General features: G+C 45.1%; 1 protein-coding gene across 2 annotated transcripts in view; it reads left to right on the top strand.

Annotated features, from left to right (window-relative positions):
• The window catches only part of BANF2 (BANF family member 2), a 40,567-nt gene extending 19,074 nt beyond the window's left edge, over positions 1–21,493 (top strand). For both annotated transcript variants that reach the window (XM_059707548.1, XM_059707550.1), the window contains exons 2-3: positions 15,575–15,703; positions 20,426–21,493. In XM_059707548.1, coding sequence (XP_059563531.1) covers positions 15,578–15,703; positions 20,426–20,572 — 273 coding nt within the window. In that variant the 5' untranslated portion in view covers positions 15,575–15,577 and the 3' untranslated portion in view covers positions 20,573–21,493. The remainder of the gene's footprint in view (positions 1–15,574; positions 15,704–20,425) is intronic.
• The last annotated feature ends 5,968 nt before the right edge of the window (positions 21,494–27,461 follow it).

Raw genomic sequence — 27,461 nt, 5'->3', positions numbered from 1 at the left:
AATGTAAATATCTGATATGCAGGATGGTCTTAGGCGACCCCTGTGAAAGGGTCGTTTGACCGCCAAAGGGGTCGTGACCCACAGGTTGAGAACCGCTGGTCTAGGGGAACAAACCCTCGTGTCAGACCTGCAGTCACCGAGGTGCAAAGAAGCGCTACCCGCCTCCAGATTGCATCCCTAGGGGCCTTATTCAGGGCTTGTAAACCCCCCATTAGTCATTTTTTCCCTTAAGACATTGATAACTACAGTGGAGACAGTCACAAATTCACTTGCGTTACACTTAGATGTGCAAAGAAAACACACTTGTTTATTCTTAGACAATGGAGTACAGGGAAACATAGGTAAGTCAGCAAAGTGTTAGGTCTCTGGCTAGTTTCCCTGTGACCAGGATTCAGATGTATGTGGCCCAGTTAGGGAGAGAGGAGAGAAGGAGGGCCGGGGAAGAAGCTGAGCAAGGCTTGTGCCAGCTGGGATCAGCTTCCCCCTGATCCCACAATAGCTCTGGAGTAGGATTGTGCCAGAGAGTTGGTCCCACCTAGAGACAAGGGGACCAGTTTTTGTATTTCAATATCAGGGGTCATTGGCTGCCCTCAGACAGGACCTGGGCCTCCTAACCTCCCAGGTGTCTCCAGGTGTGGCTGTTTCCATTGCCAATGGAAGCCAATACTCCCGGGAGAGCCATCACTGTGTTAATGAGCACCTTTAGCAGCTGGGAATGGGTGCACCAGCTGGTCCAAGGAAACTGGGCATGTCACCAATAACACCTACTATGCTCTCTCTCTCTGTAGTTTCACACCATATCCTTTCAGTGTGAGTAATCAGCTACCCAGGCCACTTTAAAGAGTCTCTTTTGGGAAATATGCCTCCTTATTGATCACTCTGTCCCTCCCTACCCTCCCTAAGGTGTTATGTGGCTGTTGATGTGGGGAGAAGTATCTATGCATCTTTATGGCAGTGGGGGGACAAGGCTTTAAACACTTGTGATGTCAACAAAATGATGATCTGATCTTTGTGGCAGTGTGCCTGCTCTGGTCTGCAGGGATAACCAGCCCCTGTTGGTCTTGTAGGGATATTTTGGCACCCACTGCTAAAGTCATTTGCCCTGATGATAAGGGACCACTCCATTCATGGGACCTCTCCCTTCTGACTCCAGGCTTCTGCTCACCCCTCAGCCCTCAAAGCATCTTCTGCCCAGTGCACAGGTTCATCTATCCAGCCATTGTTCCTGGCTACTGTACTACTGCCTGAAACACTTTGGAAGTGGTCTGCTTGTGTCATCTGGTAAGCCCAGTGAAGTGTTCCCATGGCACAGCAATGTTCTAGACCTTGCCCTCTAGAATCTGATGTGTCTTCCCACGTTGGGATTTTTGTCCCAGAGAGGGAAGGTTGAGACCCCTCCCCCTATTACTTACTTCCCAGACATCATCATCTCTCTTGTGGATAATGGGCAAGCTTTCAAGGGCAGAAGAGGTAAGCACTCCCTTCCTCTTTCTTCCTTTTGGGGAAACTCCTTCTGCTTCCCAAGATGACATTGCTTTTACCTTCTCTCTGGGGCTATAATGGCAGAGAAAGGAGAAATCAGAAAGCTCACCAATAAGGGAGTGTAAATCAAGGTGTTTAAAGATATATGTTATAGTAACCCCATAGCAGAAAAGTGGAAGCAACTCTAATGTGCGTCAATTGATGAATGATGATAAATGTGAAAAAAATTCTGGGGATGGGTTATATAACAATGTAAATATCCTCAACACTACCGAACTGCACACTTAAAAACTGTTAAGATGGCAAATACAAATGCCTTGTCTATGGAGGGTAACTAATGCATGCACCCACCCCCTAGATGACTTCTTTTTTATTTTGTTTTAATTTTTTAAATATTTTTAAGCCTCACTTAAGGGCAAGTTATTATTGATTTCTAGAGAAACAGGAAGGGGGAGAGAGAACAAAAAACAAACATCAATGTGAGAGAGAAAAATTGATCAGTGCCTTCCATATGTGTCCCAACCAGTGATCGAACCTCCAACCTAGGTATTGCCCTGACCAGGAATCCAAACCACAACCTTTTGGTGTGCTGGACAACACTCCAACCAACGGAACCGCCCTGCTAGAGTGATGACATTTTTAGATCAGCCCTTGATCCTTTGCAGAGAATGGGCGCAGAAGGAGAGGAAATATCTTCATGAAGGAAAGATGCAATCAGAAACAGCCCCAGCTAGAACTACTATCCAGGCAAAGGATATCCAGCATAGGTAGGATTTTAGGGAGAGGGGACACTTTTATCCAGGGGAAGAAGATTGGGAGGCTTAGAGGCATGGATGAGAAAGGTAGAGTGCAGACAAGCTGGGAGACAAGTGACTTCTTCAGGGGATCCTTGAAGTTGTCTTGGCTGCAGGCACAGTGATCTTAGCACAGGTCAATAATACCTTACTCAAAACCATTGGATCCAGATGTTTTGGGGGAATTTAAATTTTTTAATTTTCGAAAGGCAAAATGGTGCACATTCTCTATATTGCAGAACATCCCAGTGGAGTCTGGCTCAGCACCCTGTAAACAAACCTATTAATATTCCTGTGACAAATGTATAAATATTCACACTAAGTGGGATAATAAAGACTATAAATAGCCTCATGTCAGTTCAGGCCAGGTTTTGCTGCCAAATAGTTTTAAAAAAATATTCTGGTTTCCAGAACCTTTTGAATTAAAAAATGGCAGAATAGAAATTGTGGACCGGTATGAATTTTATACCATCTAAAGACTATAAATTAGCCACAACAAAAAAAGCACAAAATGTTAGAAGGGACCAGAACAATGGGTTGCAGCACATCCAGCATTTTACGTTTATAAATATGAAACAAAAGTGACTTGCCCAAGGTCACACTGCTGGGCATGGGCAGAGCTAAGATCAGGGTCAGGTCTCCTACCCCCAGCCCAGCATGCTCAGAAGAAATCTAGCAGTGACCTTCAGACCCAGATTGCCCTTGAGTGGAGTCTAGAATCATGAAGTCAACCCTCCTTCTCCTTTCTAGTTCTCTGAAGAGGTAACCTCTTGTCTTAGGAATGCCCCCTTATCTCTGGATGCCCAGTTCAATTGCATTTCAGATAAACAATGAATAACAGCCTTAAAGGGTCATGTGTAAGACAGCCACCAAAGATCTTATTTGTCATTATATACTTGGATCTAAGGGCAAGGAAGGCAAATATTACCTTTATTTTTGAATGATGGACATTATGGTCACTGAAAAATGATTTTTCCATCCCTGTTGCCTAAGCCTTGGGACTAATTTTGTCACAGGTCTCTGGGCAGAATGAAGATGCACAAAGTAGGCACACTTGTTGAATGAGTAAGTGCATGAAATTGGGGTGTTTTAATTGGAATTCTTTGTTTCAAAGAGCACAATCCCCACTTAAATGGAATTAAACAAGAGTGAGAAATACTGCCTAACATAATTGAAAAGTTCAGGGGTATATGCCTTCAGGCATGGCTAAATCCAGGCCTGCAAATGATTATTTGGGAATCTGTCTCCTTCCCTCTGATTTGCTTTCCTACGTGTTGCTTCCTTCTCAGGCAGGCTCTCAGGCACAGGTAATAGCAAAGATGGTCACCAGCAGTTCTGCACTCACATCCTACCAGCTCAGCATTCCTTCCAGAGAAAGACAGCCTTTGTACCAGTAATTCTAACAGAACTCCAAGACTTGGCCAAGGCTGCGTAGTGTACCATTTCTGAACCAATCATTGTACAGCAGCCAAAGTGATACTCTAGTTCAGTGGTCAGCAAACTGTGGCTTGGCAAACCGTGGCTCTTGAGCCACATGCGGCTCTTTGGCATCTTGAGTGTGGCTCTTCCACAAAATACCGGCTCTTCCACAAAATACCGGCTCTTCCATAAAATACCGACTTCTGCACATGGGCCACGAAGTTTCAATCGCACTGTACGTGCACGCCCTCACGTGTTATTTTGTGGAAGAGCCACACTCAAGGGGCCAAAGAGCCACACGTGGCTCGCGAGCCACGGTTTGCCGACCATGGCGTCTAGTTTCACTGTCCAGGCCTGAACATTGTTGTCCCCTGGAGTCAGGGTGTTGGGAAGATAGAGAATGAGGTTTGGGGAAAAGTGGTCCCTACAGGGGAGTGGGGGTGATGGTCCCAGAAGTAGAGAGTGTGGCTGCTCAGCAGGGTAGACAATAGACATCTCTTACAGGGTTGGATGCCAAAAGGTTTTTCCATGATATGGAAGGACACAGTAAGCTCATGTTTTAGAAGATAACAGTGTTAGAAGAAACAGAAATCAACTTGATCATATACCCATAGAGAATCAACACTAATAAAAGAGAAAAATGGTAATTGGCGTACGACGATACCCTTTTCATTGGCTAATCAGGGCTATATGCAAATTAACTGCCAAGATTGGCAGTTAACTGCCAACTAAGATTGGCAGTTAACTGCCAACTAAGATTGGCAGTTAACTGTCAACAAGATGGCGGTTAATTTGCATATGTAGGCACAATGCAGGGAGGTGAAAGGGAAAGCAGGAAGAAGCCCCCTGCCACTGACAGTGATTGGAAACCCAGGGGGGAGCTAAGAGCTGGGGGGCAGGGCATGATTGGAGAATCAGGTGCCTTTTCCGCCCTGGCCAGTGATAGCAGGAAGTAGGGGTGGAGCCAGTGATGGGAGCTGGGCACGGTCGAAGCTGGCAGTCCCAGGAGCTAGGGGCCCCTTGCCTGGGCCTAAAGCGAAGCCCACGATCACAGGGCCGCTGAAGCTGTGGGTCCCCGCTGCCCGGGCCGGACGCCTCAGCCAGAGGCATCCTGCAGGGGCAGGGGTGGAGCCCGCGCGATCGCGGCGCCCCCCCGCTGCCACTTCAGGTCCCTGCTGCCCGGGCCGGACGCCTAGGCCAGAGGCGTCAGGCCTGGGCAAGGGGCCGATCCTGCGATTGGAGGGTGATGGGGGTCAACGTCTGAGGGCTCCCAGTATGTGAGAGGGGGCAGGCTGGGCTGAGGGACACTCCCCCCCCCCCCCCCCCACACACCCAGTGCACGAATTTCGTGTACCAGGCCCCTAGTTGTTTGATAATAGGCTTGAGAAATAATGATTAAATATAATCCCAGTGAATCAGCTCACCTGTAGTGGTACTTAGTCTATTCAGACAGTATATTTATTACCCATTTGACATTCAGTTAACTCATTTGATCTACACAACCATCATGTGGGTGGGTGACATGATCCTCATTTTATAGATGAGGAAATTGAGTCTTTGGTCAGGAATCCTCTCAAGATCTCACTGTCAGATATTTCTACCTTCATTGCTGACTCCATCGCTTGAGCATTTCTTCTACCTATCTGCATTGCTGGTGACGTCCTTCTCTCAGATCTGCTATTCTCTTTGTTACATCCTCCTCACATAGGCTATCCATTGGTGGTGGGAAATTCTCATGAGAAAGTCATTCATAGGTGTACCAGGGTGTGGCTTGGCCAACCCCAGGACACTGTGATGAGCATGGGTGCCCTGAAAGTAATTCTGGTTGACTATACATACTGGAGCTCTATGTCTTGAGGCTATGCGCTTTCATTCAAAAAGGGAGGAAACCTTGCAGGGTCTCCTCAGATACTTAACAGCTTAAAGGGAAAACGGGATCCTCAGAGTCAGACCTCAATGTCATAGAAACACTACCTCCCTTTTTTTTATCCTTTCTCTATGAATGACTGGAGAGGGACAAGCCCTGGTCTTCTGAAGGGAGAAGGTGCAGCTTTGAGGGGTGGGGAGGAGGTACTGAGAGTCAAGAGTGGTGTTTGGCAGACAACATTCCTGATTGGTGAGAAGTGTGTACTTTCTTCACTCCCTCCTAGTCCAATGCCATCATCTCACCATCCTCTCACTGAAGGCCAAGGGCCTCTGTAGGGACAATCCTGAGATCATTCTCACCCTCATTCTCTTGCCTTCATTTCATGCCGCAAGGCTGCAGAGTTTTGAGGACATAGAATTGGATCCTAAGTTTTCCCATAAATCTGCTTGGTTTAGGAACTTTTTATCTTCTCCATATGTTTAGGGCTTTGAACATATAATAAGGCAGCTTTTAATAAAGGGTTGAGTATTTTGAGTACATGTATTTACGTTTTAAAGTAAAGGTAGAAAGAGAAAATGTAGGCATTGAACAGAAGTAATGAGAACTATGAAGGGAGGGAGGTTTTAATTCATGCTAGTTTCTCTATATGGTCATCATGTTTAGCTCAAAGCTCCCTAGTAGGCTGAGTAAAAAGAGAAATATGTTTACAAATTCTTTTTATCATAAAGGTAGACATATACCAATTTTGAAAGGTATACTTTTTTATTTGCATTAAATTCCAAAAGATTTATTATGTGTGACATTTTATAGAGCAAAAATAAGGACAGCAATATTCTCAATAATGTTAACACATGTGCAGATAACACACCCCTTGCAACCTACCCCTTGTTACCACCTCAGTAAAAGTTGAGGGCAAAACATGAAGTTTGACTATTAACATCTCAATCCTGGGTCAATCCCATCTATGCCAAAATATACAGCAAGCATGAAAATATGATAATATCTCATTTTCTCAACAAGAAGACCCCCCAAAATGCTTGGCCATTTGAATAGAAATGTTTAGGGGTATAAATAGTCTACTTATACCATTTTATTTCATGATTTCATTACATACATTTAAAATCACATATAAAATAATATATTTAGAAATATGGCATTTTTTCCATTGATATTTCAATAAAGCAATAGTATGCTCACTATATTCATGTATTGTCCACATCAGTGTCTTCATCATTGTGGTCACTTTTTGAATCACCTTGTAAGGTTTTCCGAGCATAATGACTTCAATTCCAACTAATGGTTGCTGTTGAGAGATGTCATTTTTTTTTTAATTTGTGTATAATATCCTCACTGAAAATTGTATCCCAAGCCCCAAATACCCATTTGTGTGGCATTAGATCAGTCCCCTCACTCCCACCCCACGTATCTAACAGGGCATATTTGTGATGCCTCCACATAAAGACCTATTGTGTAGATTTTAAAAATGATCTTTAAACGAAGTCAAACATTTGCAACTAGGAGGTCATTCCTTTGGGAACCATGATTAAATTCCATTGACTCTTTTATTCCTTGTTTAAACAGGTGATTTCTCTAAGCATCTAAAACCAGACTTGACTGAGGTTATTTCCTGCCAATGTGCTCCCTCCACCCTGCTCTCCCAACAGGGCTTTGTGGTTCAAAATAAAGTAATTGAGAGTACACCTTCTAACACAGGAATCTATTACAAGGCTCTTTAAGACATTTGCAGTAGTTTTGCCACATGGTGACCAAGGGCTTAATCCGCCCATAGCACAGCCCACCTGGAAGCCCACCCAGGGAACGCTGAGTGATTTAGAAGGGGGACGCTCCTCTGGGAAACGTGGAGCCAGCGGTGCTTTGCTCAGTACATGATCTTGAGCAGGTCAGTGTAATTCTTGGGCCTTCATTTTCTTATGGGTAAAATGATGGGTTTAGGCCAGATCTGAGAGGTTTGGGGGAGTATAAGGGGGCTGTGGAGATGACTTTGTGTTTGAGGGGAGGAGGAGCCTCTCTGTTGCCATCACTTCATTCCCCAGCCAAGAGTAATTCTGCTTTGATCTATTTTATTCAAAGGGACTCCAGGTAAAATTCCCTTTGAAGTAAAGATCCATATTTTTTTTAAATTAAAAAGAAAAGGGGTGTGTAGGCTGGTATTGAGGTATGCATGCTCTGGAGTTCTCTGACTTCAAAGCCATCAGGGGTCATAGTTACATCTTCTTATTGATGGTTAATGAGGATAAGATGTGCTTCGGTGATTGGGGGTGAGAGTGGGGGGAGACACTGCCTGTGAGTTGCTGAGCATATGCCATCTGGTGACTCAGATGTTAGAGAGCCCACCAGAAAGTCCCACTGAGCTGGAGTCCCAACATCCTAGAAAGCCTACTCATAGTTTTATGAGAGAGAAGCAAATGGCAAAGAAGCAGTGGCTTTCAAAACTTTGCAGCATATTGAATCTCCTGGAGAGTTTTTTTAAATCCCAATGTCCAGGCCACATGCTATGCTAATTAAATCAAACCTTGGTAGAGGGACCCAAGCATCTGTAATTTGTAAATCTCCCAATGTGAGTCTAATGTTCTGTCAAGTTTAAGTAACACTGTGGAAAACAGTATGGAGGTTTCTCAAAAGATTAAATACAGAATTAATTACCTTATGATCCCCAAATCCCACTTCAGGGTATATACCCCAAAGACTTAAAGCAGGACCTTGAAGAGATATTTGTACACCCGTGTTCATAACCACTTTACTCACAATAGCCAAAAGCTGGAAACAACCCAAGTGCCCACTGGTGGATGAATGGATAAACAAAATGAGGTGAACTTCCTTAAAAAGGAAGAAAATTCTAACCCATGATTCAACATGATTGACCTTTGAGGCCATTAGGCTGAGTGAAATAAGTCAGTCACTAAAGGACAAATATGAGTTACCTACAGAAGTCAACTTCCTAGAGACAGAAAGTAGAATGGTGGTTGCCAGAAGCTGGGGGAGGTGAGAATGGAGAGTCATTTAATGGGGACAGAGGCTCAGTTTTGCAAGATGAATAGAGTTCCGTAGATTGTTGCACAACACTGTAAATACGCTCAACACTACTGAACTGTAAGCTGAAAAATAGTTAAGATGGTAAATTTTATGCTATGTGTACAGTAGTCTGCCCTTATCTGCAGGCTTGCTTTCCACAGTTTGTTACCCACAGCTGACCAGGTTCCAAAAATATTAAACAGAAAATTCCAGAAATAAACAATTTATAACTTTTAAATTGTGCACCGTTCTGAGTAGTGTGATGAAATCTTGTGCTATCCTGCTCCATCCCACGTGGGACGTGAGTCATCCCTTTGTCCAGTGTCTCCACACTGTCATGCTCCCACCCACCCATTAGTCATTTAAGCAGCCCTCTTGGTTACCAGATTGACCGTTGGTAGGTATTGCAGTGCCTGTGTTCAAATAACCCTTATTTTACTTAATAATGGCCCCAAAGTACCAATGATGCTGAAAATTCAGAGGTGCCAAAAAGAAGTGGTAAATGCTTCCTTTAGGTGAAAAGGTATGTTCGTGTAGGAAAAATATAGTATATCAGTGATTTTCAACCTTTTTCATCTCACGGCACACATAAATTCATTACTAAAATTCTGCGGCACACCAAAAAATACATATTTTTTGCCAAACTGACCAAAAAAAAAAAATAGGTACCATTTTGATTCATTCATACTGGATAGCTATTCTGGTGTTGGCTATTGTCATTTTTTAATTTGACAATCTAAGGGAAAATATGTCAGTGCCCATGACTAAATAGTCAGGTATTGCATGATTTAAAATTTCTTGTGGCACACCAGTTGAAAATCGCAATAAAACTAGTATATTCAGTACTATCCACGGTTTCAAGCATCCACTGGGGGTCTTGGAATGTATTCCCCACAAATAAGAGGAAACTACTCTACTTTAAGTGTAAAATAATACAATTAAATATAAAGTAACATAAAAGAGTAAGTGGCATCAGGTAACACCTTGCTACTCAATCTGTGATCTGTGGGCTCTCAGCATTGGCATCTTCTCAGAAACTTGTTAGAAATGCAGCATCTCAGGCCCCACCCCAGGCCTGCTGTATCAAAACCTGCTCTTTGAGAGAGAGAGAGAGAGAGAGAGAGAGAGAGAGAGAGAGAGAAACATTGATGAGAGAGAAATATCATTGATCAGCTACCTCCTGCACCCCCCACCCCCACCCCCAACTGGGGATCGAGCCCAAACCTGGCTGGGAATCTGATCAGCAACTTCCTGGTTCACGGGTTGATGTTCAACCACTGAGCCACCCAAGAACCCCAAGGTGGTCTGTGCACACATTAAACTTTGAAAAGCACTAGTTGTGATGGACTGAATATTGGAGTAGGGTTAGAAGACATAGTGGACATGGTCTTTAGGTTGTTTACCTACCCAGCATTGCTGGGGTCCAACCCCAGCAGGTCCAGGGGTTCCCAAAGGTGTAGACAGAGTTGGCGAAGAAGGAATGACACGGAGATAGCGTTCAGTTGATCAGCAGCCTACCCAGGATCTCTAGCCAGGATCTCCAGCCAAGTTCTGTTTAGGATCTCCAGCAAAGTTCTGGTGTTTATTGTCTTGTTACATCTGTATTTATACCAGTTGATTTTAATCCTGTCAATTTCTATTGCAAAGGTTAGGGTGTTTCTTATCTCCATTCCAGGGAGTAAAGATTATGTAGCTTAAGCGTGATTGTTCATAGTTAAAGTGATTAATTACCCACCTGGCACTTAGTTAAGGGGTTTTATCCCCTCCCTAACTTCAGGGAAAAATCCCTACCTGGGGAAACAACCTTTCTCTGAGAGGTGACCTTCGTTAAAACACATAGCACTAAGGGGAGCAAACATATTAAGAACAGTATGCTATATACGCCAGGTCCCTTGAAACATATGCTGTGCAGATGTTTCTTTCCTGCAGCGACTGTATCAAGCAGCAAGGATGGACTGGCTTCCGGCACAGCATCAACCTCATCTCCTCCTACTTCTTACAGAAGCTTACATTCTCTGAGCAGCCACACGCTTACAAGGCTGACTTCATCCACACCCCATTGAGTTCCACTCCCCTGGACAGTATTACTGGTTTATGGGTAGATGTGTTGCCTGGTTCTGGCCAATGAAACTAAGAGAAGTTCTACAGAAGACGCTCTGGGCACACCAAGAAGAAATGGCCTCTCCTTCCTTTGAAAGTCTCCATGTCTGCATCTTGGGGCCCTGGGGGCAGCTAGGCTGGTCCTTGATAACATAGAGCACTGTCTGACAGAATCCTGGGTCCACCTCACCAGTCGATTTCTGTTTATGTGAGATTAGAAATGTACTTATTGTTTAACTGCTTGAATAAAAGTTTCTGTTATTTGTAGCCAAGGGTTTATCAGCCTTGACACTATGGACATGGGGGCCGGATAATTCTTTGGGGATAGGGGCTTTTGTGTGCATTAGAGAATGTTTGGCAACAACCCTGGCCTCTACCCATTAGATTCCAACCACACTTTCCCTTCCCTCAGTTGAAACAACCAAAAGTGTCCCTAGACACATTGCCAAATGTTGTGTGTGTGTGTGTGTGGGGGGGGGGGGTACCATAGTTTAGAACTATGGTTCTCAGACAAAGATGTCCTAATTATTGCAAATACCTTTTATTTAGTGGGTCTTTAGCAGGGTAAAATCACTGCCCATCCTCCAGAGTTTTCCAAGGATCAAAGTGAGATCAGGTGTGTGAGAAAAGCAAACAAATGCAATGTGTTGCTAGTAATTACCTGTCTTTGATGCTGTTGGTAAACTGATAACGATGTTGTAGTTTCCATTTATTCTTATAATAGGCCGAGATGTTTAACTTAACAGATGGCCAAAGTGGATAGTCAATGGAATTTTCCCTCAGCAGAGTTGGGGAGCCCTGCCAGCATGCTCGCACTCTTCCTCCTACTCAGAAATCCCAATCTCTTACGTGCCCTCCCTGAGCTGAGCCAACAATCCTGGTTCATTGGCCACAAGGTGATGGGTGTTTCAGAGTTCATCCATTAACACATTTTCATAAATTAAGAGCAATCTTCATATTTAGCTGCAAGAGAGAGAAATTGATGACCTCTGTATAACAGTGTATTTGTAGCTCACACATTCGTGTGTTTGAGACCCACAGAGACAGGGGACCCTGGACAACCTCTCTTGCCTTATGTTTCCTTTCCTAGAATCAGCCAACATGTTAAAACCACTTTCCTTAGGAACCTGCTGACTCCTAAAAATCAGTGCCTTCAGATCCACTGCTGCTTTTCATTTTAAAATTTTTAAAAATTTATTTTTAGAGAGAGAGGAAGGGAGAGGGAGAGAGAGAAACATCAATGAGAGAGAAACATCATCAATCAGCTGCCCCCACTGACTATTGAGCCCAGAACCTGGGCATGTGCCTTGAGCAGGGATTGAACCCAAAATATTTTGGTGGGATGATGCCCAACCAACTAAACCACACCGACCAGGGCCAGGTCCAGTTTAATTTCATCTGAAGTGTCACAAAACGTTTGGGGGCAGAAAGGCTTACAGGGGAAGCTGGATTTTACAGAAAGGTCCGGAGGAGAACTGAGAGCGTGGAGACAGGCATGGGGACCAGCACTGTGAAAGAGAGACATTTGAAAGCAATGGATGCATCAGTCATTTATATCATCATTGCTGCTGGGACTGGAGTTCAGTGGGAAGCAAAGGCCATTAGAGGCAGTCATGGCCCTTGAAACCTCATGATCTCCTAGGGAATATGTGGTAGATGCTGAGTTGCTCTCCTAACTTCATCTGGTATTGTGGCATAGGGTAACTGTCTCCAGTAACATGACAACTACCCTGATTTTGTGTCCCATCTCCACCCTATGTGCTCTGCAGGTAACATACTCACTTTCTGAACCAGAGGTAGGACACTTATATTAGGCCATAGATTACGTTTTAGAGCCTGGCATATGATGGTTCGGATTGAAGAAGGCATTTGTTGGTAGCTTCTATGCAAAAACAGTGCTTTTCTTTGGGAAGAGGGGTAGGGACAGGCTCACTGGCTGCTGTGTTTAGTGGTTGAGCGTCGACCCATGAACCAGGAGGTCACAGTTTGATTCCCAGTCAGGGTATGTGCCCTGGTTTCAGGCTCAATCCCCAGGGGGTGGGTGGGCAGAGGGCATCATTGATGTTTCTATATCTTTCCCTTCCTCTTTCTGAAATCAATAAAAACATATTTTTAAAGAAAGGAAAAACAAACATAACAGGCCCTGCTATAGCCCTATTATTTCCACGAAGAGTCAAGCTGAGGATTGAGCCAATATGTAGAAAAAGGTTGAGTCAACAGTGTTGCAGGGAAATCAAGCTGGAGTCTTGATCAAATTTCATGTGATTCACCTCTGGACTTTTGGGTAGCTTATGCTAATAAAGCCGCCTACTGTGTAAGCTAGTTTGAACTGGATTTTTTGTTGCTTGTATCATAAACTAAGAGGATGTGACAATGAGAAAACCTTAAATGTGGATTGGCTGAGAAGAGATGTTCATGTAGAAAGCATCAGGGACGTCTTTACTCCAACTAGGAAGACAGAGATCCTGGTTTAGCGAAATGGCTGGTATGGAGGCGGGGGGCTGTTGTATTCTGGGATACAGACCTTCTGAGTATGAGACACGACACCTAGAGATCTGGAAATATTCAGGATGTTGACTACCTTCAGTAGTCTTCATTAAGGTCCTAGAAGACATATTTCGGGGGAAGGTGGCCTATTTGAGAGTGGAGAGAGATGAAAATACAGTGGGGCCTTGACTTACGAGTGTCCCGACTAACGAGTTTTTTGAGATACCAGCTGTCTCTTGGCTGATTTTTTGCATTGAGTTGATAGAGTAATTTGAGTTAACAAGCTCCTTAACGAGCTCGGTCTTGGAACGAATTAAACTCGTAAGTCAAGGCCGCACTGTACAGCTTTGCTAAGAGAGGGCCTTACTGCCTATAGTCTGCAATGGAAAGTGACTGGACGTTGATAAGCAAGTCCTGCTGGATTGGAAAGCTGATTTTTCTGGTTAAAGTTAGAACACAGGCAACAAGTTGGGCGACTTATCAAAAAAAAAAAAAGACTGGGGCCCCAGAAAAATATTGCTCCAGTTACCACATCCCTTCTGAGCATCTTAAGGACCTCAAGTTCAAAGGGGACAATTGACTTATTGTGAAGATGCAGCTGGGATACAGCTGGGGCAAGGAACAAATGGGGGTAGTTCCCCACTTCAGAGATGAAGGAATATGCCACTCATCTGAGGATCTGAGGAGCGGGTCAGTGGGCAAGACACAGAGGCCAGCTGCCAGATGAAAGATACTGAGTTCAGTATCTCAGCTAGAACTACCAGCTCAGGAACTTAGAAGAAATCCATTCAATTATTAGGGGATCTAAATTGTCAAAGAAAGTAGCCAATCTCTGAACTTTCACCTACAAGAAGTTGGGTGTTAAAACTATGATTCTCCTTGGAAGGCATCAATCTCATACCCACTCAATGTTAACCAGGCAGTAGACAGAGGAGATACACTCAGACCCAGAACTGGGGGCTGCTATCTTGTCTGACTAAGGAACTTGCTTTACCATCAGGATAAGGAGTCCTCATGATTGCCTCAACATTGCATGTACTATTGACCAATGACAACTGAGTGTGTTCCCCATTCTCCCCTTCTCCAAATGGAGACTCCCCCTTCTGGATATGCTTAATGCCGGTATCCTGGGTTTTTCTTGGCCCAGCTGGCTAGGCTGATGGTGGTGAACTTCAGAATTTAGTTCATATGTTAGCATTCCATGAGTAGCTACTTTCAGACATGATGCTATGATGCATCTTCCAGAAAATAATGAATTGAAAGGGTGAAGGGAAGGGTGGGTATTTCTGATGATTATGCAAAGGAAGGAAAGTATATGAATGTTAGTTCATCAAATGGGTGGACCATAGTGGAATGTTATAGTTACTGCTCTAATAACCATCTCCCCAACTCTGAATAATAATCCTGATTTTGTTCAGGGAACTATGCTTGAACTCACAGCTTACACATGGCTTAGAGAAAGCCAATTCCACTCCCAGGTTGAGGACTGGGGCATAGAGCTGTCACTAAGCTTACACAGGGATTCCATGCAGACCTTCGAGACTGAATGAGGCTCTGCTTGGAACTCCTCTTTCTTTTTGGGGTGTCACTGTTGGGAAACATAAGTGCTGGAGCAGCCATTTCACCACATGAGGGGAAACTACCACAACTGAAGCAAACACAAAGAGGAAAAATGGAAAGAATCAGAGAAATGGAGCTGTGACCTTATATTGTCTTCTTTAATATTTGATCCAGCTTAAGAGTTTTCTGTTACTTGCAACCAAACAACCAACAATTATAGAGTGTGATAAATGCTCCATAAAATAAAAGTATGACAAAGTGCTGGGTGATTGAGAAGGTAGGATAATTAGCTAAGAGAAGTGATGTTTGTTTAAGCATTTAAGCCAGTGGTTCTCAACCTTGGCTGCACATTAGAATCACCTGGGAAGCTTTTTAAAATCCTGATTTCTGGGCCTCATCCTCTGGAAATTCTGTCTCTTTGTTATGGGGTGGGGCCACAACATTAGTAACAAAGAAACAGAATTTCCGGAGGATGAGGCCCAGAAATCAGAATTTTAAAAAGATTCCCAGGTGATTCTAATGTGCAGCCAAGGTTGAGAACCATTGAAGCAGTTCTTAGTTTCAAGCACATTCTTTTTGTGGAGTTTTATTGGACTCATCTGCAGCCATCATTAGCATATCTTAGTACATCCAGGTGGAAATAGATGTGCAAAGGCCTTCAGTGCTGGGCATTGCACCTGACATCTAAAAGCCCCAATAAATTTGGAAGGTGAAAGGTAACCTGCCATCTGTCCCTCCCTGTCTCTTGGTAGGCTGGGGGAGTTCCCCAATGTCCACTCACACTGTGAGCGGCCAGCCACTTCTTAACCGTTTTCCTTCACTGCTGTTGCAGAGAATGAATCACATGTCTCCCAGGTTGAGAGCTTTCCTCTCTGAACCCATTGGAGAAAAGGATGTTGTCTGCATAGATGGGATCAGCCATGAACTTGCAATCAATTTGGTCACCAAAGGTTTCAACAAGGTAATTCCTTTTTCCTTATTTCTCCAACTTCTCTTCCCAACCTCTCTTCCCTTAGTCCTGCCAGATGGTAGCCACTGCCACATGTGCCTATAAGTGGCCATGAGAGAGCAAAGCACCACATGCTTGGCAGGGCACCACATGCTTTTGTGCTACAGACCCCACCCACATGCTTGAGCAGCCTCAAGGACCAGTGGGCGATGGGAAAATTGAATCTCTTTGGCTCAGAGCAGCTGAGCCAGGCACGATTCATTTGGTGTTCAAACACCCAGGGGTCCACAGAAGTGAGCCAGCCGCCTGAGTCTGGGGCTGAACTGTTGGGATGGATGGTTTGGAGGCACTCCCCACATCCCTGAAGAGATCTGTGGGGTTTCACTTGCTCCATCAGGGCACCAGCCTCGTGATGGCAGGTGGAGTAACAGCAGCCCAGGGTCTGCACCAGAGTAAGAGGATGTGAGTTGTTCAAAGATGTCACTCACAACCCAAGAACGGCCTTAGGGATAGCTGATGGAATCTGAACATTCTTGTCTATATGCTAGTAATTGTTTCTAGGGTGCATTATAAGGCTGCTTGGAACTTTAGACAGAAAAGAAAGTGAGCACACACAGAGGTGGGCAGGAATTCACACAGAGCCTTGCACGCTCTGTCAAGCGAGGCACCACCAACAAACTGAAGTGCTGCTTACTCCCTTCAGTTTTCAACATCAGCCTCCACCACCAGGCAGGAGGACAGTGCAGAAACATCCAAGGAGGCTGGGAACTGCTGCGTGCACGGCTGACAAGCAGTTTGGTTCGCACCCGCACCGTGTGCAGCTGTTTCCAGGAGGCGTCTGAACTACCGGGCCTGTGGTTTTCGGATGGGCACACTGCTTTGCACCAGATGTTAAATACTCTAACACCCCAATCTAGCAGCCAATTTAATATCCAATAGGTGGTGTAGTTAGGAAGTTGGAGCTTCACCACTGAGGTACATTTGACTCTTTCCTCTCAGATAAAGGAGATAGCACCACCCAGCATGTAATAAAGTAGGCAAGTCTGCCTAGGAGAGACGTATTAAATTAAAAGTTCTTTTAAAAAAGAAATGATTGTCCCTCTTACTTTTCTATTGTGGTGTAGCATACTTAACATTGATATGCAGAGTTCAGCTCAATGAATTTTGTGACAGATATTTATACATCCATGGACCCACTACCTGGATCCAGTGGTCAGATGCCTCCAGAATTCCAGATGGTTCTCTTGTGCCTCTTCCAGATCAATGTCATCCTTCCCTCCCACACGTAACCAGTATTCTGGCTACTACCACCATTTATGTAGTGTTTCCATCATTGTGAGGTTTTGCTGTTGGTCAGCCATATTCACCATTTAAAAAAATAATTTTATTTACATATAGTAAATGTCACCTTTTTAGTACTCAGTTCTGCAAGTTTTGACAGGTGCATGCACTCATGTAGCTACTACCACAGTCAAGGCATAAAACAATCCTGTCACTCAAAAATGTGCCCCATGATCTTCATAGTCCCCACCCTCAGTCCCTGGCCACCACTGACTTGTTTGTTTTCTGTCCCCATAGTTTTGCCTTTTCCAGCGTCACTGTGTTTTTAATGAGAATTGCAGGTGGGTGATAGGCACGTTTCAGACAAGGGAATGGATGACTGAGAAATTCTCAGGCATCCGAGAACTTACTACCCAGAGTCGGGCTGCAGTGGTGACAGCTTTCTTGGCCTGTCTCATGGGTGCTGGTTCTTTCTGCACCCGTTCTCAGGACCTGCTGGGATGCAGACCATGAGGCTGCCCTTAGCCCTGAGCCCTGAGCACTCTCCCAAGACACCAAAGCACTGGAACCCAGGGCCCCGTGTGACTGCCTGGGTCACACACAAGGGAACCCAACCCCAGTGCATACACAAATATCACTACTGTTTAGCAAGACATTGGCAAACTGGAGGGTGGCCCAGACCCGCTCACTGTTCGGACTTGGAGTTGAGGGGAAGTGTGCCCGTGGGCCACCATCCTGCCACATGGACATGGCTGTCACAGGAAAGAATGAACATCCCTGGCTTCCAGTGGCCACTGTCCAGGTTGTAGGAGTGTGGGAGTATATGCTCAGGATTCCTGTCTCTACGTCATCATTCCTACGGCCAGATTTTCCTGAATTTGGCCCACGGAGGGAGTAGGGCAGTTTCTCTTCTCCAGGGTTAGGGGCTGACTTGCTGGAGCCAGGAGAGAAACTGAGCGGGCTTTTGGCAGGGCCATGACAGGAGTGCACGACTCTGGCTTCCCTTGGGAGCAGGGTGGAGCAAACCTTCCCACTGATGGAAGGTAGCAGGGTGAAACTAGAGACAGAAAATGGAGAAGGGAGCGTCAGGTTGCAACTTGGCTCTGGAGGCTGCAAGACGAGGCCCTTCTTCCTGCAGCATTCCTGGAAAGTTTGCCTCTGGCCCTGCGTACCATGCATTCCCTGGCTTCCTGGCTGCTGAGCCTGCTGGGGATATGGCGGCTCCGATTACCAGCCCGGTGGATGCTAGCAGCGAGGCCTTCAACATGGCAGAGGACTCCATAGATGCCAGGCCAGACTGTGGACAGTTGGGGTGTGCAAATATGGGGCTGAGGAAAATAGAGCCTTAACTTTTCGATTCTTAGTGACTTTATCTGGAGAATGGGATGGGGCACATGTGAGGATCAGAGGAATTAGAATGTGCCAGGGACCTGGAGCCCACCAAAGGTTCTCAGAAGTGCCACTTACTATCATCATCATCATCATCAATGTTCCCTCTCCTTAGACAAAACTCTGTTTCTTGATCCTGTTATATTCACATCTGCACCTCCCACACCTACTGCAGCAATTGGCTCAACTAACTAAATTCAATAAATTTTACTTTTTTTAAATGTTCAATTAAAAACATCTCAGTAAAACCCACCACTGAACATTCAAGAATCCTTATAAATTAAAACGATATCATTCTAAGCAACTATACTGCTTTTTAGGATTATATCAAATAGCGGTTTTAAATGTCCATAAAATCCTGGCTTTTTCTCTTTTCAACAACTGGACCGTGACTCGAAGGAAAAAGCCCAAACTCTGATGCTTGGGTATGCTTTATGACTGGGATTCAGCTTTTATTTAATTTCTTTTAAAAAATATGTTCCCTTTGGTCAAGATAAAGTTGGCTTTGTTTTACGGAACTGTAAACAGACACCGGGGTTTTTCCTGGAGATGTCCCAGAACTCGAGGGGTGGATACTGGTTCTCATCCATCCCAAGCTGAAGAGCCCCCAAACCACTCCGAGCGGTTGGCACTTAACATGACTTCAAATCTCCAGGCTTCACTGTTTGGGGGCTGGGCCAATCTTGTGATCATATGGTCTTTCTTTTTCTTTCTTTCTTCTTCTTCTTCTTTTTTTTTTTTACCCTCACCTGAGGATATTTTTTTCCATTGATTTTCAGACAGAGTGAAAGGGAGAGAGGAGGGGGCAGGAAGAGAAAGAGAGAGAAGTGACCCTTTGGTCCGCAGGCCAACGCTCTAACCACTGAGCAAAATCGGCCAGGGTGATTATATAGTCTTGGGTGCCCCTCTCTCCACGTGCTCCTTATTCCTCATCAGTCAGAGTGTGATTAAAATGGGGGAAAAATAAATGAAACATTGTGGGAGAAAGTAGTTAGAAAACTAAGAATGACATAGACTAGGAATCCTGGAATCTTTATTTTCCATGTGTTTTTCATCCTCAGAGACTCTTCAGAAGGGAAAGATGGGTGTGTTTTAAGCCTTCTGCTCCACCCACAGGGCTGTGCCTCCAGCAGGAAAAAGGAATTCAAACTATTCGAATGCTCTCCCATTGACCTCACTTAATTCCATTTGCAGGATGGGGCAGGGCCTACTATGTGCCTTCAAAGATGCAGAAACTAAGGCCCAGGTCTCTGGGTTCTCACGTAGAAGCAAATCGGTGCTAAGATGCCCTTCAGCTGCTAGTCCCATGAGTAGTGGCTCTAAATCTAGGGAGATTTTTCCCCCCCAAAGGGACACTTGGTAATGTCTAGGGATGGTTATGAGTGTCACAATTCAGGGGAGTGGGTATGTGCTCCTGGCATCTAGTTGGTGGAGGCCAGGGACACTGCACAGGACACCCTTCCAACACACACTTATCCCGTATATCAACAGTGCCAATGGCTGGAAACCCTTTGCTAGAATAATTGAGAAAGCAGCAGAGTGAAGAGCATTTCTAACACTGTGTGTGTGTGTGTGTGTGTGTGTGTGTGTGTGTGTCTGTGTCTGTGTGTGTGTGTGTAGGAGAGAAATATGAGCTCAGAGGCCGAAAGGGTATGCTAGCTAGGCTCTTGCTACTCAAAGTGTTGTCCTTGGACAACCATCAGCCAGGAGTGTTAGAAATGCAGGCTCTTGGGTCCCACCCCAGACTTGCTGAGTCAGAACCTGCCTTTTAACAAGATTCCAGGTGATTCATGTGCTCATGATTTATGAAGCTGAGAAGGACAGGCTCTGGTTCATCCCAGACCGGACAGCCTCCAACCCTGCCCCAAGGGATGGGCATTTAACTTGGCCTTACATCTCACCAAGGGCCTGTCCCCAAATCCCCATCGCCCACTCGGGGCTTCGGGACTGCCAGTCTCCCTCAAATATGACCTGCCCTTCCTTTGATGGGGGAGGAAGGGCACCCCTGGTCAAGTTTATTATAACCTTTCCCGTTTTCCTCCCTGCCCCGTCCCCTCTCCACAGGCCTACACCCTGCTGGGACAGTTTCTTCTGATGCACAAGAACGAAATGGAGTTTCAGAGATGGCTCATTTGTTGTTGTGGTGCCACGGAGCGTGAGGCCCAGGAGAGCACTAACTGCCTGAAGGAGTGGTGCTCCTGCTTCCTATGAACGTGTCCCTTGCTCAGCCGCCTGCGTAATGACATGTCCTGTACTTACGCCCAGGCTCAGAGTCGTTATTTTTGTTTTTAACTTTAATGATACATGCTTGTTTACAAAAGGTGATTCACGAATACAAAAAAGGACAAACACAAGAAAATGACCCAAAGACCACAACCTAGAAGTGACTATCAGTCCCCTTACATCCTGACAAATATCTCAGCATATATTTTATATAAAAGAATGAACAATTTTGCTTAAAAAAAATGGGAATTTCGTCAGTGTATTAGTTATCTATTGCTGCATAACAAATAAACCCTAAACATAGTAGCTGAAACAATAAGTTTATCTCACATAGTTTCTGAGGGTCAGGAATTATGTAACAGGTTGATTTCATTGACCAAGTCACATGGTCATACCTAACTCCAAAGGGGCAAGGATACTTCTGAACTCAGAAAAAGTGGAAATATATCATGACACCAATACTCAATCAAGGTCGTTATTTTTTTCCCTGAATGCCTCATGGCTGTTCTATTTCCTAAGTTTATAATATGACTGGGATATTTCTATTAAGGTCTTTTTTAACTCTCTAGCTTTGCTTCTTTAGCTCGCCCCCAAAAAGAGGCCAAAGAGAAGGATTCCAGGTGAGCCAACTGGTTGGCCCAAAGATTTGAATAGCTCTATCTACTGAGAGCTCAGGTTCTGACCGTCCAGAGCCTTTCCCCTGCTCCCTCCTGCACAGAGTAAATCTCCACTAAAATAGTCATGGGATTGGAAGTCACTCCATTTCTCAGACAGGACTGGTTGGCAGTAGGGAAAGGAGAGAGGGAAGTAGCTTTGTCCCTCACTCTATTTTCACATACCTAGCTCCCCAAAATCTCCCTCACAGACACTGGGAATGTTTCCCATCAGCTATTCACTCCCTTGTGTCAATTTTTGTCTTCTTCATAGATAAAGTTATTGCTCCAACTCTTCAATTCTCCCTGGATGCCCCACCTTTGTCATGAGATTTCCCAGTTCCTCCCACTAGAGGCAGAGTAACTCCCAGTCCCCGGATGTAGACTTGGCCAGTGTTGCATGCTTGAAATGACAGCATGTCAGTTCTGAGGCACATTTCCCCTTGCTCTACTGTGCCTCTGTCACCACCAAGAGAAGAGCTACAGCTACTTCCTTACCCAGGGTGAGCTACTCAACGGTGCTAAGCCTTGGTTTCCTCACCTGTGAAGTGGGGGCAATAAGGCAATTACCCTGCCTTGCAAGGGGAATGAACTGAAATAGTATCTGTTAGGTCTATGATGCATAGCAGGAACACTGTCCCTGTTCTTCAAATCTCCTCGAGCCGGACCTCCTCGGAGCTTGGTCATCATGTGGCATTCAGGAGAGAATTCACAGCTGCGAGTTGGAGGAGAGCCCAGCTCTCAGCTTATCCAATCTAGTTCTGTTCTGTCCCACGTGCAAGTACTGAACACTGTATGACTAGTAGGGACACAGTCTTTTTTTTTAAAAAAAAAAATATGTTTTTATTGATTTCAGAGAGGAATGGAGAGAAAGAGAGAGAGAGAAACATCAATGATGAGAGAGAATCATTGATCGGCTGCCTCCTGCATGCCCCCTAATGGAGATCAAGCCCACAACCTGGGCATGTGCCCTTGACTGGAATCGAACCTGGGACCCTTCAGTCCGCAGACCGACGCTCTATCCACTGAGCCAAATAGCTAGGGCAGTGGTTGGCAAACTCATTAGTCAACAGAGCCAAATATCAACAGTACAACAATTGAAATTTCTTTTGAGAGCCAAATTTTTTAAACTTAAACTATATAGGTAGGTACATTGTTATTAACTTAATTAGGGTACTCCTAAGGCTTAGGAAGAGCCACACTCAAAGAGCCGCATGTGGCTCGAGAGCTGCAGCTTGCCGACCACGGAGCTAGGGCAAGGGACACACTCTTTAATGGGTGTTTAGAAAAGGACAACTAATGAAAATCAGATTATTTCAGATTATTTCACAACTCGCAGCTGTGAATTCTCTCCTGAATGCCACATGATGACCAAGCTCCGAGGAGGTCCGGCTCGAGGAGATTTGAAGAACAGGGACAGTGTTCCTGCTATGCATCACAGACCTAACTGGGATCTTGTTAGTGTCACATTAGCCCATGGAGCCCCAATAGCATTTTCAAGGACACTCGGGAGGAGTGGGCTTGCATCATGCCCTCTGCTCAGTCTAAGGCTCATCTTCTACTCGGCAGGGCAGCTGTTTCAGTAATTTGGGAAAGAGTTGGTGCCTGAGAATATTTAAATTGTCATGGATTTGACCAGCATCTTAAACAGGAGCTGAGCCGTCTGCGAGGAAGGGGGACCAGATGTTGATCTGTAGTCTGGAAATAGTCATAAATCAATAAATGACTTTTATTCGAATTTATAGGGTGTCTAAGGAAGGGTTAGGTGCTATGGAAAAAGCAAGAGAAGCATGAGTTCCTCTAGCTCAGTGGTTCTCAACCTTAGCTGCACATTAGAATCACCTGGGAATCTTTTTAAAATCCTGATTTCTGGGCCTCATCCTCCGGAAATTCTGTTTCTTTGTTACTAATGTTGTGGCCCCGCCCCATAACAAAGAAACAGAATTCCCGGAGGATGAGGCCCAGAAATCAGGATTTTACAAAGATTCCCAGGTGATTCTAATGTGCAGCCAAGGTTGAGAACCATTGCTCTAGCTTCAAGGAGCTTACAACTTAATAAGAGGCGATTGGGAAAAGAGGGCAAAAAGCCAAGGTGTTAGGAGGTGTATCTTAGTTTGAGCGTCCCACCCTGAAGCAGACCCTGAGACGTGGTCTGAGGGATCATAGCTTGTTCAGGAGTGCTCCCAGGAAATGCTGGCAGGGGAGGGAGGAATGTGGCCGGGAGGGCAAAGCAGCCAATAAAAGTGTGTCATCGCTATTATCACTGTGGGCAACTGGACCTCAGTGCTGCCAGGAACTCCAGGAGCCAGTATAGACAGGCACTTAGTTACCCCACCCTGGGGTATCTAAACACCCCTCTTATCAGTCATTTGTTGAGCGCTGCTCCCATAGGAAGGTAATCCTTCAGCTCCTGAGCCTGCCACGTGGGTAAAATGAAACTCATTGAGAAAGCAGTCAGGCAGAGAAATCAGGCACTGGCAGCCACATGCATTGAAGGGGAGAGTGAGGGCACATGGCGAGCAGGGGGCCCACAGCTTCTGCCATGCTGGGTTTTGGAGTAGGACACGCTTGGCTTGGAAAACAGATCCACCCCTTACCACCCATTCTAAGACCTTTCAAAAGACACCCTGTTGGCCCAGCTGCCCAGCTGTAAAATGATGATGAGAATAGTATCTACTCAAGCATTAGGAAGATTAAAACTCTTGGCACCTGCTAAGAGCTTCATACAAGGGTAGCTCTAAAAACCTAGGTATTAAAATGTGTGGCACAGAGTGTGTATTGGTATGTCAATAAAGGAGAGCTGGGTATGGGTGGGAGTGGTCAGGGAAGGCTCCTAGGAAGAGGTGACATTTCAGCTTGGTGTTAAAAGGGGAAGGTCAGGGTTGAATAAGCTGAGGGTGGAGAAGTAGGAAGGGAAGAAGAAGGGAGACAGGCAGCGGGGAGAGAAGGAGCTTCAAGGGGAAAGACAAGCACAATTGGCCCAGAAAGAGTGAGTTGTGGGACCCTGTAGGAACAGGTAAGGGTTAGGACTGGAGTCTGTAGGGTAAGAGGCCTCCTCCCATTTCCCCAGATAGAAGCTGAGTGTGAGCTGGTAGCTGGCTCTGTTTGAGAAGCCAGTCTCTGCAGGGTCTCCATCCTGAAGAAGGTTAGTGCTCCGCAGCAGTCAGTGGGAGCTGGGACCCCCATCCATGTTGATAACCCAGAACCAGTTGGCTCTGCTCACCAAACCTTAGAAAGACCCTGCAGCAGCTGATTTTAAAAATACCCACAACCCTTTACTCCACCTCCTGTCCAGACCCTTCACATGACTCTACAGCTCCTCCTGCCAAGAGGTGGAGTTGCTCTCCCTTCCTCTTGAATCTGGACTAACCTTGTGACTTGCTTTGGCCAAAATAATATGGCAGATGTGACACTGTGATATCTGCGAGCCTAGGCTTCTCTTGCTCTCCTGACCACCACGTGAACAAACCCGGGCTACCTGCCAGGAGGATGAGAGGCACATGACCCAATTGTTCCCATTGCCTCAGCCAATAGCCAGCCGACCTCCATACATGTTAGTGAGGCCTTCCTGGACCAGCCAACCCGTCAGGTGACCTTGGATCTGTGAGTCCAGCTGAGATCAGCCATAGCTGGCCCAGGCCAGAAAAACCACCCAAATGACCCTCAGACTCATATAAATAAGTCTTATTATTCTAAGATACTATATTTTGGGGGACATTTGTCATGCAGCTATAGCTAACCGATAGAACTCCCATGTGAGGCCTGAGTGTGGAGTATCCCCATGTGTATAATGAGAACCTCCTACTTTACTTACTTTTTAGAAATCGCCCTGCGTGACATTTTTGTATATGGTAATGATGAGAGGGATCACCATGGCTCACACATGAAAATCAAGCAACTGTGGTGGGGAACGAGTGGGGAGAACAGTGCAACCTAAGCTTTGAACAGAGTGTTTCCTTTAAAGTGTGACTCAGGGTGGAAGTAGGTGGGACAAAACTATGACAATCTCAGAAGGTGAGACAAGAGATATCAATTGTGTGACCAGTTGTGGGTGGCCTGGGTGATTTATCCTTGGAAACCTCTAAAAGAAAGCTGACTCACGCCGATAAACCTAGCAAGTGTTTCTGGAAATATACATGTAATTTTTAAACATACATACAATTTTTAAATGTTTGCTGCTCTAAATCTTTACAAGCAGAAATATGAGCCGTTGATTCAGCACACACTATACCAGGAACTTTACCATTCCCCAAATCCTCCAGGTGTGAGTCTGGGGGTATTTTCTCTGCCTTACAGATGAGAAAACTGAGGACCAAAGAGGTTAAGTAGCATGGCCACAATGATTTGGCAAGTCGTTTCAATCTAGGCTGCCTGACATTAAATCTGTACCCACTGCCTGCAGAGCCACCTTGCAGGTGGTGGTAGAGGGTATATTTGGTGATTTAGAGGTGCTCTCAGGGACTCAAAGGTCATACTACCAGGGACAAACAGGCTTTAGAAGGGATAAGAAAGACCAATTCAAATGGTCATGGAAAGATGACTCTGATGCATTAAAAGGGAAAGCAGGTTACTTAAAAAGAATCACCCAACAAATATTTACTAGACACCTACTATGTGCCAGGTACAGTTCTAGGGGTAGCAGATAATAGAGCAGACAAAACCATTTTCCCTCAGAAACTGGCATTTTAATGGGGACAGGCAAAAAACAAAGGTTAATAATTAAAATATATATTAGTATTAATTTGGATGATCTGAAATTGCCTTTTAGGGGGGTCAAAAGTTACTAAATATAGATAATTTAATATGGTTCAACCTTATATGTTAGTTTCAGGATGAATGCTATAAAGAAAATAAAGCAAGAAAAAACGGGGGTCAAAAGAAGTGAGGAATAGCTAAGATTTGGAAAAAGCCTAAGTGCCCATCAGTAGATAAATGGATTAAAAACTGGTACATCTACACAATGGAATACTATGCTGCTGTAAAAAAAAGAAGGAATTCTTACCATTTGCAACATCATGGATGGACCTGGAGAGCATTATGCTAAGCAAAATAAGCCAGTCAAAGAAAGATAAATATCACATGATCTCACTCATTTGTGGAATATAATGAACAACATAAACTGATGAACAAAAACAGATCCAGAGACAGAGAAGCATCTATCAGACCATCAAACCTCAGAGGGAAGGTAAGGGAGGGTGGGGGTAAGGGGGAGAGATCAACCAAAGGACTTGTATGCATGCATATAAGCCTAACCAATGGACACAGACACCAGGGGGGTAAGGGCATGAGTGGGGGAGTGGGGGGAGCAATGGGGGGGATAAGGACATATATGTAATACCTTAATCAATAAAGAAAAAAATCCTCTGGTGAGGATCAACAAAAATACATACATACATACATACATACATACATACATAAAGTGAGGAGAGGGGAAATTTAAATAGGGTAGCTAGGGGAGGCCTCATTACAGAGGCAAAGTAGAGTCCAGAAAGAGATGAGGCTGAGAGTCATGGGAAGATTGGGAGAAGACAATTCCAGGCAGAGGCAGCAGCCAGTGCAAAGGCCCTGAGGGAGGTTGTGCCTGATGAGTTCAGGAGTGAAGTGAGCCAGGCAGAGGGCAGTAGGAAATGAGACCAGAGAGAAAATGACGGGGGTCAGAAAAGGGTGTAGGGCCTTGTGGGACATCAGCAGGACTCTGGCTTTTCCTCAGGAAAATTATTAGAGAATCATGTGATCAGCCATACATTTGAGAAGCATCACTGCTGTGTTTAGAAGAGTCTCGCCCTAACTGGTTTGGCTCAGTGGATAGAGCATCGGCCTGCGGACTGAAGGGTCCCAGGTTCGATTCTGGTCAAGGGCACGTACCTTGATTGCGGGCACATCCCCAGTGGGGGGTGTGCAGGCGATGTTTCTAACCCTCTATCCCTCTCCCTTCCTCTCTGTAAAAAATCAATAAAAAATATATTTTAAAAAAAAAAGAAGAAGAGTCTCAAGAGGCAAGGGTGAGACCAGTTAGGAGCCTAGCAATAATTCAGGTAAGAGATGACAGTGGGCCAAACCAGGGTCTATTTTGAATGTAGCGCCACTGGGAGTGAGCCCTGGGCACTCCCTGTTTAGATGGCAGAGGGATAGCAGAGAGCTACAGAGACTGGGTGGGGGCGCACTGGAGTAGGGAGGGAGGAGGCAACTGTGTCCATGCTGCTGTTAGAGCAGCTGCGTGATAG

The sequence above is a fragment of the Myotis daubentonii genome, chromosome 8 (assembly GCF_963259705.1).
Source record: "Myotis daubentonii chromosome 8, mMyoDau2.1, whole genome shotgun sequence".
In the NCBI taxonomy this organism is placed as follows: domain Eukaryota; kingdom Metazoa; phylum Chordata; class Mammalia; order Chiroptera; family Vespertilionidae; genus Myotis; species Myotis daubentonii.
Note: the sequence above shows the minus strand (reverse complement) of the source record. Positions and strands in the feature narration are given on the sequence as shown.